This window comes from Macrobrachium nipponense, chromosome 46, assembly GCF_015104395.2.
Source record: "Macrobrachium nipponense isolate FS-2020 chromosome 46, ASM1510439v2, whole genome shotgun sequence".
Lineage (NCBI taxonomy): Eukaryota > Metazoa > Arthropoda > Malacostraca > Decapoda > Palaemonidae > Macrobrachium > Macrobrachium nipponense.
Genome location: NC_061106.1, coordinates 22,016,161 through 22,032,986, shown reverse-complemented (window position 1 = coordinate 22,032,986; position 16,826 = coordinate 22,016,161). Strand labels below are relative to the sequence as shown.

Sequence of the window (16,826 nt, the reverse complement as noted above, 5' to 3'; positions counted from 1 at the left end):
TATCAGTATTTTCAAATATTAATAATAACAATAACTGTAATTACAAAATTCTATGAAAAATCCTTTCCCCTTATCTTTCTTTTAAATTCCACAAAAAACTTGAAGCCCAGAGCTGCCAAATATGACAAGTAATGTGGCAGGTGGGGGAACTTTGCTGATTTGCGGTAAATTATTTTTACATAAATATCTCTTTCTCTGTCCAGAGCTGTCAAATAATCGTCACACACTCCTATATTTTTACCAACCATTTATTTCCTTTATTAAGGGTAATGTATTTTAGTTAACAGTAGATAATATTGGATTGCTCTATTGTTACTTTTACCGTAAATGTGCGCTATTCTAAAACATACACACATAACTATAAGAGTTGTATTAGTCCACATAAAAAGCACAGTTTGTTCAGGAAGAGGAATTTTAAAACAAAGAGAAAGAGACAAAATAAAGAATTTCTTAAGTGGTTGAAAACTTCTAAAAATAGATTGGATGTTTGGAAGGGGGAAAGAAGAGAGAAATAGGCTGTCCTATGTAATCTTCACACATTTATATATTTTTACCAACCATTTATTTCTTTTTTTTTCTAAGGGTAATTGTAATAGTTAACTTTTAAATGGAAATACAGTAACTTTAACTTCATTGCCTGTTTTACCTGCGTTTACTCTTCTCAGTTTTTTAAATCTTTCACATATCACTGTTTTATCTTTCTTTCACCTATTAATATGTAAGGCACTTCACATGGATAGCTGTGGAACAGCCATCGGAAGTAACTTTGGGCTTGAGCCAGTTTGTATCAGTTTGTAGCACTGGTGGATATTTCAGCCCATATTCTTTTATAAAAGAGAACACATGGTAGAGCTTGCTACATTTAAGTTTTCTAGGTTGACAATTGCTTTTGGGTGGTGTTGGCAAACTAACCATTTTCTGGTTGTTAGGTTAGCTCGCTTTTTAAAAAAATTTCTGGGGCAATAAGTCAAGTTCAGTTCTTTTGATAAATACTGGTTTTGTATTTATAAATTGATTAATTTATAGTAAGCTTGAGAAATAAACTGAATTCTTCCCTTACTTTCCAATGTACTGTTTAACATTTCTATGTCCTGAGAAAACTGTGTCCTTAACTTTGTTCACCATCTCTTGTGTAATTTTGTAAAATTATGGACTGTAGAAATGATTCTGTGTTACTTCTGCCTTTGTGGTATTCCACAATATTTCTAGTTTCAACCTAATTTTTCATGTGATTTAATCTATTCACTTGTAATGCACTATGTTTCTAGGGCATAGGAATTAACCTAGTGAGTTATGTAATACTGATATAGCTAACACTGACAAGGCCCAATGTGTCAAATGTTTTGTTTGTCAGGGAGCTGTTATGTTTGACACTCCTCCTACTTGCAAGGATTAGTTGATGAAAGAAATTAATCCATTATAATAGAAATTTACAGGACCAAGACTCACTACATATCTGATACTTCTGAAGGCACAAAAATTATTTATAACTGTTACATTTGAAAAATTGTTCAAAAAAATGTTAATTTTATTAGTTAACTCCACTCTCAATAAAAATGTTTCTATCAAATTTTAAAGACTACACAAAATACAATTATTAGTCTTCAAAAATTAGACTAAAATTAACATTTTATCATAAAATATAAATTTACAAGGAGTGAAAGAAAATTATCTCTGCTTAAATGTGGTATGCCACAACCAACTGTTTAACTATAGATCAGTTTTCAATGTACCCCTTATCTCAAACCTTTAACAAACTGTAGTAGTGCTTACCTTGCAATGTGATTTTAAAATAGGGATAAGAGGAATAAAGTTTGACCGTTGTAGACCATTTTTATACAGGTCATCTGGACATCTGTTACTTGTTGCTATGACAACAACGCCATTATTAAAAAGTTCTGTAAAAAGTCTCTTCAGAATCATAGCATCACCAATATCTGTAACCTGGAAAAAATATACATCATACAAGTACTGCACATAACAATACATACTATATAAACAGCAGCTTGAGTGACTGACTAGTAATTAATATGTTGGTATAATTATGAGGGCCACCAATGCCAAAAAGGATTTAATATTGTTCCTAATTATGAGGGCCACCAATGCCAAAAAGGATTTAATATTGTTCCTAAGGTTTTGAGCAAGGAAAACTTAGTGACCTGTAATGATGATAAATCACTGAATCAAGTGTACAAAGTAAACTGATGAATGATACTGAGTTTCCTAAAGTCTGGCAAAACTAACACTTGACTTCCCAAGGTATAATATTTGTTGAAACAAATTTACTGTATTTGTTCATCTGTACTTTTTGCATGTGCTGAATAACAGACAGATTCTGGTGGTTGGCCTTCAGGCATAAACCTCAAAATCAAGTCTTTGGTAAGTTTTTTTTTTTTTTTTATATCTTCCATGGTTAGCCTTTTGTAAAACTAAGTCAGTTCACTTTCTGGCTAAATGAATAAATGCATAATACAGAGGGCTATTTTTTTTCTTTTTACACTATTGTAATGGGCATTCAACAAATTTTTTTACTGTGCATATTGTAGGAAACTCTGTCTACTGTAAATATTAGGTTAATGCAAGTCTCTGTAAGGAGAATTAATAAACAGAATAAGAGTTGCATCAGAAATGCTGCAATACTTTGTTTTTAACAACAAATAAATGACTAGATAAAAAAAAGGCAAGATAGCATTCACAAATTCACCATCGTATTTGTAATAACTATGTAATGCTATCCTGCCAAAAAAAAGGCAACAATTTGTTAAGTTTATCAAGTATGTATTGTATACAAGAAACATCAATAAACTATAATCTTTTGGGTTTCTTCAGTTTGTGAGCAAAAAAAAATATCAGAACAACTCAAGTTTTAACAGTTTTTGGATCACCCTATTAATATAGAATATTTGGCTGGCATTATTTTCTGTTTTATTCATACACATCTCTTAAAATGTATCAGACTCCACATACGTGTACCTAAAAACACTTTTTGGCAAAAATGCACTTCAGCAAATTAGTCTCATTCCAGTTAAAATTTTTTAATGATTTCAGTAACTTATAACAATCAGCAGACTTGTCTCAATGCTTAAATCTTACATAGTACAGGCAAAAACTTTTTTGTTCGCCTTTAACCAACATTCTCTAGAGTAATAAGAAACAATGTCTGACTCTTTAGGTGTAAAAATTTACAGAACTTCGCACATATAAAAATAATGGTAAAAATACACAAAATATAAACATTTCATATCTGACTCTAAGATACCAAAATACTAATGATGCCAATGGATCATTCTGTTTATGCTTTAATGAAAAATTAAATTCATTCAGTAACATTACCTGAAACTCATCAAAACACAGAAGCCAAGTTTCATTTGCAATGTCCCTAGCTACTGGAGGAATAGGGTCATAAGGACGTAAGTTGATGGTGTATGTGCCATCAGGCTCAAAGTAACGGGCCTGATCAGGAGCATTGATTTTCTTTATGTTCTTTTTTTCAGCATGTATTCTTTTATGGACATCCAACATAAATGAGTTGAAATGAACCTGAAAAACACAAAAGCACTAAATTAACAGGGACTCCACTTGTTAAAATAAAACAAAATTTGTAATATACAATAAAATAAAATTTCTAATATCCAAATAATACACTATTTTAATACTGATACTAATTATAATGCATGACAATGTTATTTTCATGATTCTCAATGCCCTTTTTTAGTCAAATACAAAAACTCTCCTCAGACTATACTCACTAAAATATCAAATATAGATGTACCAAGAGACAGATACTACCAATACAACAAATTACTGATACACGAGGATGCTGAGAACTCACAAATATTGTCATTACTCGAAAAAAATAGATTATACTATTCTTTGGGAAGGCTCAAAGAGGCCAGTGGTTATAATATAACAAAGAGAGGGGCCACAAGGACCAGGGCAATGTAACCACTTTCAAGTACTACATGTAATTTTTAACAGCTTGTACTGGACAAAACTGTCCATTTTCTTTTTTTGTTCCTTACAAAGTTTGATAGTATGTCTGGAATGGCCATCAAGTGTAATTTAGCATGGAAATCAAGATATATGGCATCAGATACAACATCAAAAAGCTTGAAACTCAGTTCATAATGAAGGGCTTAGCTCCACTCTCCTCAAAAAAACCTTAAAAGTCAAAAGTGGTCAACCACTCCTATCTCTCCTCTGTGATGTGGTAACCATGCAGGACAATCAATTATGCATTGGCAAGTAACACAAGTAAATTTTTTTAAACCAAAAAGACATGAATAAACAATCATTCACTTTCATTTCTCAAAGACACAAATAAACAATCTTTCACTATCATTTCTGATATGGGATCATGCATATCTAATATGAATATATTGTTTTCATTGAAAGTATATTAGGCAAAAATATATACACAGTCCCTGAACACCATAGACAACACACTGGAACATATAATTAAGTAAAGATCCTACATTACACAATTATTCTAAAAGGGAAGGTTTTGCTGAAATATATAGCTTCAAGTTAGGATATGTTTGGCAGTTTGTCACCATGTTTACAACTCATAGCTTTCTAGTCTCATGAAAAAAGATTTTTTCATAATAAAATCAAGTTTCATATATACTTAACAAGTAATTACGTAGCTATAGTTTCTAACTCGCACAACAGTCTTTTGTTTAAAAAATCATGGTTGCACTTTGATAGTTTAGTGTAGGTGACAAGCCCCGACCATTAACAGGAGTACTGGAAATAACTAAGCAGAAAACCTCATTCTGTTTATGTCCTTATGTCCATCTGAAGGGAGGAGGGCAGGCTCTGATTCTGTAATTCCTTATTAAGTATATGTGAAACATATCATCTTCATATGATTAATTTACCAAGTAATTACAGAGCTGAATCCCACACTGAATGGAGATGGAATACATGGGACCTGTCACCCACTTTGGCACTATGTACAGGTTCCAAGAGACCAGATCTTCCCTCCTTTGTTTGGATGTATCAAATGACTTGAGGTCATTAAGATCTGGGTTTGCCGAAAGATCCAGGCCCTTGTGCTTAAACACTGAGCTAAGCATAGCTCTATACCCCTTGATGGTGGAGGACCTCCTAAACATAGCTCTATACCCTTTGATGGTGGAGGACAAGAGATTCTTAGATCTCCTCAAATAAATGATGAAATCTCTTAATTGGGCCACATTTGTCTCAGAAGAAATGTTGTGTTCAAGACACCAGCTTTGGAATGTCACCCATTTAGCCTGGTAGATGTTGCTAGCAGACTGACACCTGCATCTTGCAATAGCCTCTGCAGTACATCTTGAAAAACCCTTTCTCTCTGACAAGGTTCTGGACAGTCTGAAGCCTGTCAGCGCAAGAGCGGACAACCCCTAGTGGTATCTCTTGAAGTGAGGTTGTCTAAGTAAATACAAATTTTTTGGGGAAGGAGTCTTGGAAGGTCAACCAACAACCGTAGCAGGTCAGGGCAAGAATGGGGCTATGAGGGTCATCATATCACTGTGATGAACCTGAAACTTGTTCAGAACTTCCCTGACCATGTTGAAGAGCAGAAAGGCATAGAGGTCCAAGTTGGATTGACCTTGCAGCAAGTTATCTGTTGCCCATGCTAGAGGGTTCGAGGCCGGAGAGCATAAGTGAGGAAGGTGATGTTTCCTAGAGGCAGCAAACAGGTCCAATGTTGGCCTGCCCCATAGTTTCCACAGATTCTGACTGACTCTGTGGGGAGAACCTGCTTCCAACAGCTCAGTTTGTCTGCCAGAACATTCAGTTTGCCATGAATAAATTGAGTGACTAGAATCACTCGATTCTTATCTGCCCACAGTCAAAGGTCTCTTGCTGTCTGGCAGAGAGAAAGTGAGAGAGTGCCGCCTTGCTGTCGAATGTATAGGGCTCTGGCATTTGAGAAGCACTGAAGCCCCAAAGTAAACCACTTTCAGCTTTCTGACTTTGATGTGAAGGGAGGTAAAATTGCAAAACTCTCATATGAAGTCTGCCAGACTTGATGGACGACAGAGTCCCCAGTAGGCTCATTAAATGATGGGCCGAGCATGACAAAAGGGCTAGAAACTTGGAGACCCTCTGAATGCAACTGGTGATTCTCTTGACAGATGGAAAAGCCCTAAAAGAGTGAGAGCTGACACTCATCCCTAAATAGAGGATCTCTTGCCACTGGGTCTACTGGGACTTCTGAAGGTTAATGATAATACCCAGTTCCTGAGTGAGGAGAAGACTATTGTTCAAGTCCATCATGCTCTTTTCCTTCAAAGGGGATCAAAGGAGCCAGTCGTCCAGATATAGACCATGTTTATACCTATTAAATGAAGTCACTTTACTAGGGGAGCCAGGACTCGAGTGAACACTTGAAGTACTATAGAGGCTAAAGCAAAGAGCCCTAAACTGGAAGATTTTGTCCTGGAAGACGAACCTTAGATACTTACCGGAGCTGCGATGGATGGGGATGTGGAAGCATGTATCCTGTACATCCAAGGTTATCCTTCAATCGCCCTGGTGAATGGATGATAGGACTGACTGGTTTGTCTTCATTTTGAACTTCGTCTTCTGGACAAACAGATTGAGGGCGCTCACGTTGAGGACTGGTCTCCAACCTTTCGAAGTTTAGGACACCACATAAAAATAGTTGCAGAAGCCTTCTGAACTGATGTCCACGACTCTTCTATGGATCTCTTTTGTATGAGGGTGGCTACCTCCAAAAGTGCCGAATGTTTCTCTAAACCTATTGAGAAGTGGCCAAAGGAGGGTTCTTCGTGAACGGGATGGCACAACCCTCCTTCAGAACCTTGACTATCTACAGCTTTGTCCTTCTAATTCTCCACCTCTTCCAAAACTTGAGGAGTCTGGCTCCCACTGTTGCACGAAGGACCACCTTCTCATTTCTTGGGCAAGGACTTGGTTGAACCTTTTTTGATAGCTCTGGAAGAGAAGCAGACATAAAAATAGGTTCTAGGCCATGACCTAAACTTACTCCCTCGAAAGGGCTGCCACTGAGGAGGAAAGGCCATCTTGGGCACAAATGCAGATGAATCCTTGGGGCTTGTAGAAGACTGTGACAGTAGATCCTGAGTGGACTTCTTTTGGACGTCTGAAACAATTTCCCTCACAGTATCAGTCAGGAAAAGGTGATGGGGGGTCCAATAGCGTAAACAAATGGGGCCGAATCTGGGTCTGTGTAATACCTTTAGTTGTGAAGGAGCCCCACAATTTCCTCTTCTTCAAAACTCCCAAGGAGAAAAGAGCCGGAAGCTCAATAGAGCCATCCCCTGATGACCTTGTTTGTGCAAGACAGTACACCTAGCCAGTCCGAGGCAACTTCATTCTCTAACTCCTTGAAATTCTCAATTTTCTTGGCCAGGGTTCTGACTATCCAGTCCAAGAAACTGATGATCTGAAATACCTTGAAGAGGTTGTTGTTCATAGGGTGGTCCAGTTTGGCCGGTAAAATGATATTGTTAGAATACAATAAAGTTTTGTACATACTTACCCGCAGATATATACTTAGCTTATGTCTCTGACGTCCGACAGAAATTCGAATTTCGCGCTGCAGGTAGGTCAGGTGATCTACCCCCTGCTGCTGGGTGGCAGGAATAGGAACCATTCCCGTTCTAGAACCAGATTTTCTCTTCCACCTGTCTCCTGAGGGAGGCTGGGTGGGCCGATTCATCGTATATATCTGCCGGGTAAGTATGTACAAAACTTTATTGTATTCTAACAATAACATTTTTGTACATGCAACTTCCCCGGCAGATATATACTTAGCTGATTGACACCCTTAGTGGTGGGTAAGAGACAACTATTTACTGAATAGACAGGTAAACAACATTATCGTTTGTAGGTAATAAAAAAAATAAAACCTTGGTTCCTACTTGTTCAGGCGGAAGATTCCATGGCTAATGCCTAGGAATCTGCTTCGCCTCAAGAGCCTCAGCGAGGATGTGACCTATGGCTAAGAGTTCTTGTGGGTCTGTCGATGGGGTCTTATCCATTTACTCGACAGAGCCTCTTACATGACAATATGCCTATGCCTAGTGGCATAATTAAGGAGCACAACACCGATCCCGATCACCTGATCCTAACACGAGGGTTAGTGCTTAAGTTGAAAAGAGTTATCCCCAAACTCCTTTCAAACAACCCAAAGAAAAAACACGACGTTAAATAAAATTTAACTCACTAGTTAAGGATCAGTATCGGCTCCCTATCCCAGCAATGTATCCGCAGACACGTATCAACCAAGAGAGAAGGATCTCTCGTAGGTTATCTTGACATCCTTCGGATATGGGAAGTCAACACAGAGTTGCATCTCCCGTATGTGACAGCTAATATGTCCTTATGACATATTGTTAAGGAAAGAACAAGAATTCAGAAAAGCTCGCACTTCATGCGCTTTTAATGCTCAGCTGTTTGAAGGAATCATCAATGCACTTGTCAAGTGCTTAGGAGATCACATTGTCTCAAAGAAGGCCAGGGCATTCTTTGATATAGATCTCTTCTGGGTGAAGCCTGGAGCCTGGCTAGCGCTTCGTGCCTGGCAGGCGCCTAGCGCCTGTCTAGCGCCGTCGCGCCTGGCTGGAGCCTTGCGCCTGAATGGCGCCTAGAGCCTGGCTGGAGCCTCGCGCCTGGATGGCGCCTCGCGCCTGGCTGGGGCGCCTGATTGGCTCCTCCCTCCTGGCTAGCGCCTCGCGCCTGGCTGGAGCCTTGCGTCTGGCTGGGCGCTTGCGCCTGGAGCTTGGCAGAAGACTTCATGATTACTGTCTATGAGTCTGCATGCCTCAAGAGTTTCAGCGAGGTAGGGACCTATGACTGACAAACCCTTCTGGATCATGTCAATGGGGGCTAGCCCGCTTACACGACAGAGCCTTCTCGGATCGTGCCAATGGGGGCTGACCCACTTACATGGCAGAGCCTTACCTGTATCATATCAATGGGGACTAGCCCTCTTACATGACAGAGCTTTAGGTTTCTCTTTACTGGAAGGAGCCTTGCGCCTGGATGGATCCTCAATCCTGACTGGAGCCTAGTCTTGAAGGAGCCTGGCACCTGGATGGCGCCTGGCTGGCTTCTAGAGCCTGGCTGGCTCCTAGAGCCTGGCTGGCGCCTCGCGCCTGGCTTGGCTCCTCCACACTTGCTGGAGCTTCGAGCTTGGAAGAGTCTCTAGGCTGTCTGGCGATGTCCACATCGGACACTCTTATATCTGTCCGATTTGTTGTCGCATCTGGCGCATTTGCGCCAGGTTGGAGGCCCGCTCCTTCTCAGTATCCGACCATGACAGAGTTCCTTGGAACTGTCTGCTCTGGCGTTTTTTCGCCTGTATTGACATTTGGCGCCTGGCTGGCGCTACATTGTCCGAGAGTCCTGAACAACCACATAGTCTATCAGGAGACTGGAGAAGGGTGGAAGAAATTCTTCCCCTTTGATCTTTTGGCCCCTGGCAAGGGGAGGTGATTGTAGTCAGCTACATCCAGTAGACGACAGGATATCTAACAATACGAGAAAGAAGAGTCTTCCTCCGAGGAGGAATCCTTCGTGAATACTTCCTTTGCTAACGAGATCCCTTCTTACATGTTGATGAGGTTCCTCGTTGCAGAATCTTCCCTATCCTTGCCCGAAGGAAGGGAAGGAGTCTGGAAGTCGAAGGAGACTCCGAGCTGAAATTGGGCGGAACCCTGATTTCTAGCTCTTATTGTATCCTTCTGAATACCTTCTGGGAAGCATTTCGAGCCCTCATCGCACCCCGAAGACTCTGTAGGCAAACGTTTAAAACCATCTCTTCTTCTGTAGATGAAAAAGTAAGTACCCTGCCTGGGCAACGAAACTTCTATCTGAAAGCGTTGCGTCAGGAATAGAGGGTTTTAGTTCTTTTGCCAGACATACTATGCTGGCAAGAACCCATTGCCGAGTCTCCATTGAATCTGATGCGAGATTCCAATGCACAAAAAATTCACTTGTCTTCTTGGTCGTTTAGGGCTAAGAGAAACAAAGAATTCCTTCATAAACTTTCTCAAAGAAGTTTGATGAGGAGCAGTTCCATTTTGTCGGAACACGGAATCCGTGGCCACAAAAGATCCCATTCGAAGTACATGATATCCTACTCTTTGTCGTATTGCGGTATCGTATAAGATCCCGAAGATCTTAATCTTCTGTTATCTCTAATTCCCCTTCGTTAGAGACAGAGTATAGCCTTTTACTGCGTTCTTTGATAGCAGATATATACCTAGGTGATTCTTCCCTCTGAAAGTGAAGAAAGAACCTCGCTATGTGGTTCACAGAGGTATCGGAAGAGGACAGTTTCCTCATTCCATCTAGCACGATCTGCAGCAATTCTATGTCTTAGCCATGACTATTGTCATTTACCTTGAAAAACCTCTCATTCATGTCCACTTCTGGTCAGTCTGCATGCGGAAAGACTCAGAGTGGAGAGGTTTTTCAGGTCTATTTATAATAGATTCTGATAGAATATCCAGATACTCTTGGAAAAGCCTTACGAAACATGCTGTGAGAAGAACGTGACTTCTGTGAATCCAACCTCTCTATTTATGTTTGCTTAACTATCCCCTCAATCCGAGGCTAAAACCGCGATTGTAGGGGAGAGACACGGTTAGTTATTCCATCCCGCAGGAGAGAGACATGTATCCAACCACTCATGACCGACACCTACATGTTACTGCGTTGGTCTCTAAGGTCGCGATAGCAGTCTCCGTTAGCCGTCTGGCCTTACTCTTCCAGAGTTGCCAGCTACTCCATTAAATAAAGGAATCTTATAAAATTATAATCGAAGTTCAGGAAGTTCTTATTCATGCATATTTAAGCGAAACAAGACGTTCGATAAATCTAGAAGCTAAGTAGGTGTTGTCTTAACAATCCCTTTAAGCGTAGTCCTTCCTAGGAAATTCCTGGAAGGATACTGGTAATTGAGTTGCTCTGCAAAGAAGTAACTACGGTATGTGTGATTTGCCGTATCGTATTCTCATACAGCAGATACTCTATTACCTTCTTTCCCTGCCGAGGCAGATAGAGAAAGGAAAAATTTTTACTGTCTTCGTTCTTTTCGTTAATAGAATGATAGAAAGAGTATATATATCTCCTTAAGGAAGGAAGTTAATCCAGGAACTCTTTAAATCTTCGTGATTTCCTCTATAAATCGCGGAAGAGACAGAATTCCTGTTCATCTGTAGGGTTTACGGAAGGAAGTAGATATTTCCTATCCGCCATCATACCCAAACGTCGATGAGATTCTTATAAGAAAAACTCCCAATGCTCTTGCCTCTTCATAACGAGGGAAGAGCATGAATGAAGGAGAGAGTCCGCATTGAGAGGAACTGCCAACACAGGAGTCTTCTGAATAATGAAGGCTTGGCTCTCTTAGTATGAGAATCCTTCTGACAAACGCGACGACCGCCTGTGCGACATCTTGCACCTTTGCCAGGGGAAAGTTGCTCAAGTTAAAAACTCAAAGAGGAGCCTCGCGACTGACCTCTCTGTCTCATAAGAAGATTTGGAATATTCTGGCGCCTGGCTCCTTGCGCCTAGCGCCTGGATAGTTCCGCGCGCCTGGAATGTTCCGCACGCTATAACGCAAAGGAGACTCGCTCCTGGAACGTTCGCTTGCGTGGAAAGGTCCCGTGCGCCCTGATAGTTCCGAGCGCCTACTAGACCCCTTTTAGAAAGAGCCTCTTGCCCGGAAAGAACGTTCAATGGTAAGGATCGTTCTGATTGCCACTGTACTATAAGGCTCCTTGCTTTAGCCGTCTGTTTTTCTGGCACAATTTGCGCCAGGCTGGCGCTTCATCTCTTTGAAGGCGCCTTGCGCCAAGAAAAATTTTCTAGAACGCGGCTCGCGCTCAGTTGCTAGAACGCGGCTCGCGTTTGGTGGCTCACGCTAGCTTGCTGGAATGCGGCTTCCTAAGTTCCTGGCTGGCTCTTGCTCAGTGTTCTCTTAGTTTTCAGAGAACGCGCTAGATCATCAAAACATATACATTCTTCGTCTTTTCGGATGTAAGATGAAGAGACGCACTTTTTTAAGGATGCCTTTTCAATGGCTATCCTTGGCAGTCTGGGACGCTCTACAGAACCTGCCGAGGGGCACGCCTGACCGGTGGGGATTCTCTGAAACCTCCTTACGGCTTTCGACAATTCGACTTCGTCCCCTGGGCTTGGGAGCTTGAAAGAGGTCTAGGCCTGGGAGCGAGACAGAGCCGATCAGACGCACCCTCCACTGCAATGGGGAACACTAGTAATCACTTCTTACCTTTCAATAGCTCGCATTTTGAGCCACAATCCTTGTCTTCAAATTGCAATTATGAATTTGAAGTTTCTGCGAAGTAAGAAGGTGATGAGGATGCAACACTACTAGTACTGTTAATACTCTAATTGCTCGTTAGTACGAGTTTCCAAAAAACTTTTAAAAGAAACGTATCTAGTTACATGCTTTACTGACTCCCTAAAGTAGGAAGTCAGTATATTTCCTCAATCAATTCTAACACTTATTACACGTATTAATGAATAAATATTAATATTTCCCTTTCTTGCAAACTATGTGAGTGTCTACCGAAAATTTTCGGTAGTTACACGTCATATATTCTTCGAAATTTTCGAAGCCAAATTCATTAAAAAGTTAATAAAAGCGTATGCCGAACCAAAGACCCAGTACTTCCCTGCAAAAGACAGCCCAGAAGATCGATGGCGATGAAAAACGAAAATCAAGTCAGGAGGTAGCAACAACATATGTTGACACTACCGCGACAGAGAAAATCTGGTTCTAGAACGGGAATGGTTCCTATTCCTGCCACCCAGCGGCATGGGGGGTAGATCACTCTGACCTACCTGCAGCGTGTGCCGCGAAATTCGAATTTCTGTCGGACGTCAGAGACATAAGCTAAGTATTATATCTGCCGGGAAGTTGCATGTACAAAAACATAACCTTCGCCGACGAAAACGCAGAGCGTCCAGAAGATTTGATGAGACTGGAGGAGTCCCCTTGGGAGAGGGCAGCGGCTCCCAAAGAAGGAGCTTCTCTAATGATGTAACACAGATACAGTTGGCCTCCAGTATTTGTGGGGGATGTGTACCACAATCCACCCACCCTCAATACTTAAAACCCCTCTAAAAATAGTACGTACTTAGAACTGCAATTTTGATAGTTCAAGTGAAAGACAAAAATACTCTAAAAACGCTTGTACATACAGAGTATTTTAATAGTTTTATCACAAAAAGTGCATTTAGTCATGAAATGATATGAAAATACAATAATTATTGAATATTTCTGTGAAAAATAATGCAAATAACATGTATACAGGCAGTCCCCGATTACTGGCAGGGTTCCGTTCCTGACAGTGTGACAATAACTGAAAATGGGCGATGATAGCGCCAATCCCCGGTTATCAGCGGTGATAACTGAGGATTGGTGGTGATAAGCGGGGATTGACTCGTATTGATGCCAAAAATTCAGTTGTTGTCATCGCTAGACAAGTTCCATAAAACTGGATGGCTGATAACTGGGGAGTGCCTGTATGTGTTACATAGAGAAATCCATGAATAGGTGAGTCAGCAAATTTGGAACTACATGTATAGGTGGGGGTTGACTGTACCTCTTACGGACTAAGCGCAAGGGAGGTATGGTGATGGGTGCTTTGGTTTCCTCCCTCTTATCATGAAGCCATTCATCAACTTCTTTCAGACTGGAGACAATGACAAATCATGAGAAGTCTCTGGGATGGAGGTGCCAAGGACGGTTCATCATGCTTCAAAAGAAGAGACCCCACTCTGGAAGCAGAAGCCCGGCAATCAGAAGACGGAGACAGGTACTGAACAGTTGATGCCAGGCTTGAGAGCTGGAGCTCGGGAACTGGTGTTGGTTGCTCGGAGCTGGCACCAGGCTCTCTGGAGTTGGTTTCGGGTGCCAGATGCTTGGGAAGTGGTGCTGAGCACTCATGCTCTGAGTCTCTTGTAATAACAATGATTACCTGAGGAGGTTTGTTGGCACTGGGCACTCTAGAAATGGCACCAGGCACTTGGAGTGTCCAGTAAGGGTGTTTCAACAACTGGGCACTCAGGGGAGGTCTTCTGGCAGTCCCATGTACCTTGCTCCCCACAAAGTAGATGTCAAACTGAGGCAGAGACAGAGAGATCCACAGCAAAATTTCAGGCTAGCTGTGGGATCTGGCTAGCCTCTTCACACTGCTTGACAGAGAGCAGAGAACAGAACAGTTATCTGCATGTCTCTCCAGTGTCTGTGAAGAATCAAGAGTGTTTGCAGCGCTTCCTATCTGCACTGGGATCCTCGGATCTAGATGGTAATTGGTGCACATCCCATCAAGATGCCTTTCCAATGGCTGCCTGCCAAAACCTGGGAATCGCAACAGACTGGACTTAGGGAGCAGCTACACATGGCAAACTCCATAGGCCTCCCTTGGACTTTCAATAAGTCTTCTCCCAGGTTCAGGGGAGCAGGATAGTGACCTCCATGTAAGAGAACTGGCAGGACGAGTAGCCACCCTCTCCACTTGCACAACACTAACTTATCACTTTATTGGCAATGGCATCAGGGTCGGAAGCATGGGAGCCAGGGGCAGGAGTAGGTGGAATAAAAAAAAGGAAGGCTAGTAGCAAGAGAAAAAGTGGAAAGAGAGGAAGAAGGAACAGCCAGGATATCTTCTAACCTATGCTTAGGTGTAGGTTTTAAGCTAAGTGAAGCTCAATTCTTGGCTCCAGAGGCCAACTTCCTTTCCTTCCCTTTGTAACTTGCCTAGTGAGACTTAAGTTCCAATAATTACATTCTGCACAAGTTCTCTCCTTACTACATTCCTGTCCCCTACACTTACTGCAAATTGTATGAGAATCATATGAACATTTGATCAATCTAATTTTGCAACCTTCGCTACAATAACAAAAACTAGATAAACTTGAATCAGACAAAATAAAAACAAGATAAACTTGACTCAGAAATAATAATAAAAACTAGAAAAAACTGATCCTGAAAGCTATCAAAGCTTGAAGGCTACTCAAAAACAACTGATAATACTTCACTGATTCCAGTTATACGACCGAAAACCAATGAACAAATGCTGCTGCAGACACCTGTTTACTTGAGAGCCAGCAGAAACAGAAAGAGGTTTTTGCAAGTTGTTTCCAGTACTCCCGTTAGTGGGCGGGGCTTGTCACCTACACTAAAAGGACAAATTTTTTAATCAATTTGTATTTTTCATAGCTAACAAACCTGAGGTCTTAACAATAGGTTAATCTTCTAGCGCTGGCTCGAAAACTGGTAAAAACAATAAAAAAAATTGTAAAACAAGGAATCTGTGACATCTGGCCACTCATGCCATATACGGAGTGGATGCTTGGTCATCGACCAAGATCGTACCCCCAGCAAAATATCCGCCTGAGTTAGAAACTATAGAGATGTAATTACTTGGCAAGTTACTTATATGAAATTGATTGCCTATTTATCTGTTACTCCTTAGTAGTGGCCTGGAATTTTTTTTTCAAATTACGTATGTAGTTTAAAATATTTTGTGGTTTTGAAAGATTTAGAAGTGTTACTGATGTTGATATTTGCATAAGATTAAAGGTTATTAGAGGATCATGCATCAGAAATTACATTCCTATGTTGAATGGTGGTTATTTATATCCTATAGTGGAAGTCTCAAATCTAATCTCTTGTTTGTCCTCATTTTTCACTTAGATGATGAAGGATGTGGGAAATTAAGTTTTCCCCAATTCCCTTCTCTTTGTCACCCTTTGCTCCCTCACATTTTTTATTCAGCAGTCAAGATCTCTGAGCCCCACTGTGCTTGCAGGAGTCCTTGCTGCTATGTAAGAGGGTCATCCATCATTTAGGGTGGTCCCTAACTTCAATCTAGATTCAAGCACTAGCACTCTCATATGAGGAGGAGTGACCTCCCCCTCTTTTTTAACCTCTGCTTATCTTTTAGGCCCAACTTATGCAGACCGCAGCCATACCACATAAAAAAAAGGTGAGTTTGTGGCAAGCCATGATTTTACACAGATACTAATGAGGGTTATTCTCAGGGGCCAAAAAACTGAATGCAGTTGTGGTGTCAGCTGCAAAGTGTGGCTACACAAAACTTGCCTCTGTCCTGTCCAAGAGTGCAGCTCACTCGCAATCACATTACAACAGTGTCACAATTTATTATGAAGACATTGCTTTTTTGTTGTAGTAGAAGCCGAAACAGTGTTTCTTCTGCAAAATCTATTTTTGGTACTAGCTTGCCATGTGGGTCACTAAAGTTTCCATGCAAATGCTAAAAAGTAATGAGTCTGAAGCATGATCAAGCCATACAATGACTGCAAATCTCAATATGTGGTCTGTGTGAATTGGGCCTTGGACCTCAGGTAACAATGATATCTCACTCCCTCTCTTCAACAAACACACATCTGAATTACATACCAAAGCTATACTCACTGGCTGGTATGGAAAAGTCCCCATAAATCAACCAGTCAGTCCCAAATGATAAAAGTCTTACAATCTTCAAAAGCAGAATAAAAAATGTCATGTACTTTGATCAATAAAATGCATTAGTTCTTTTTAATACCCATTATATATATACGTACCTCTAATTATTAATATGACAAGCTCTATTTTTGTACAAACTTTGCATCTCTATTTTACCCTCACTTACTAAAGTGTTTAAACTGTATTAATATGTTTATATTCATATGTTGCTCTTACTATCTTTAAGTATTATTCATATGTTGCTTTTACTATCTTTAAATATATTTAAAATACCTGATACCTTGCATTACATACCTTTTAGAAATCTTACACTTGTATACAA

General features: G+C 40.8%; 1 protein-coding gene across 3 annotated transcripts in view; it reads right to left on the bottom strand.

The window, feature by feature from the left end:
* The window catches only part of LOC135214803 (putative ATPase N2B), a 108,813-nt gene that overhangs the window by 68,381 nt on the left and 23,606 nt on the right, over positions 1-16,826 (bottom strand). For all 3 annotated transcript variants that reach the window (XM_064249170.1, XM_064249171.1, XM_064249169.1), the window contains 2 exons: positions 3,334-3,540; positions 1,774-1,944 (listed from right to left, as the gene is read on the bottom strand). In XM_064249170.1, the coding sequence (XP_064105240.1) occupies positions 1,774-1,944; positions 3,334-3,540 (378 nt within the window). The remainder of the gene's footprint in view (positions 1-1,773; positions 1,945-3,333; positions 3,541-16,826) is intronic.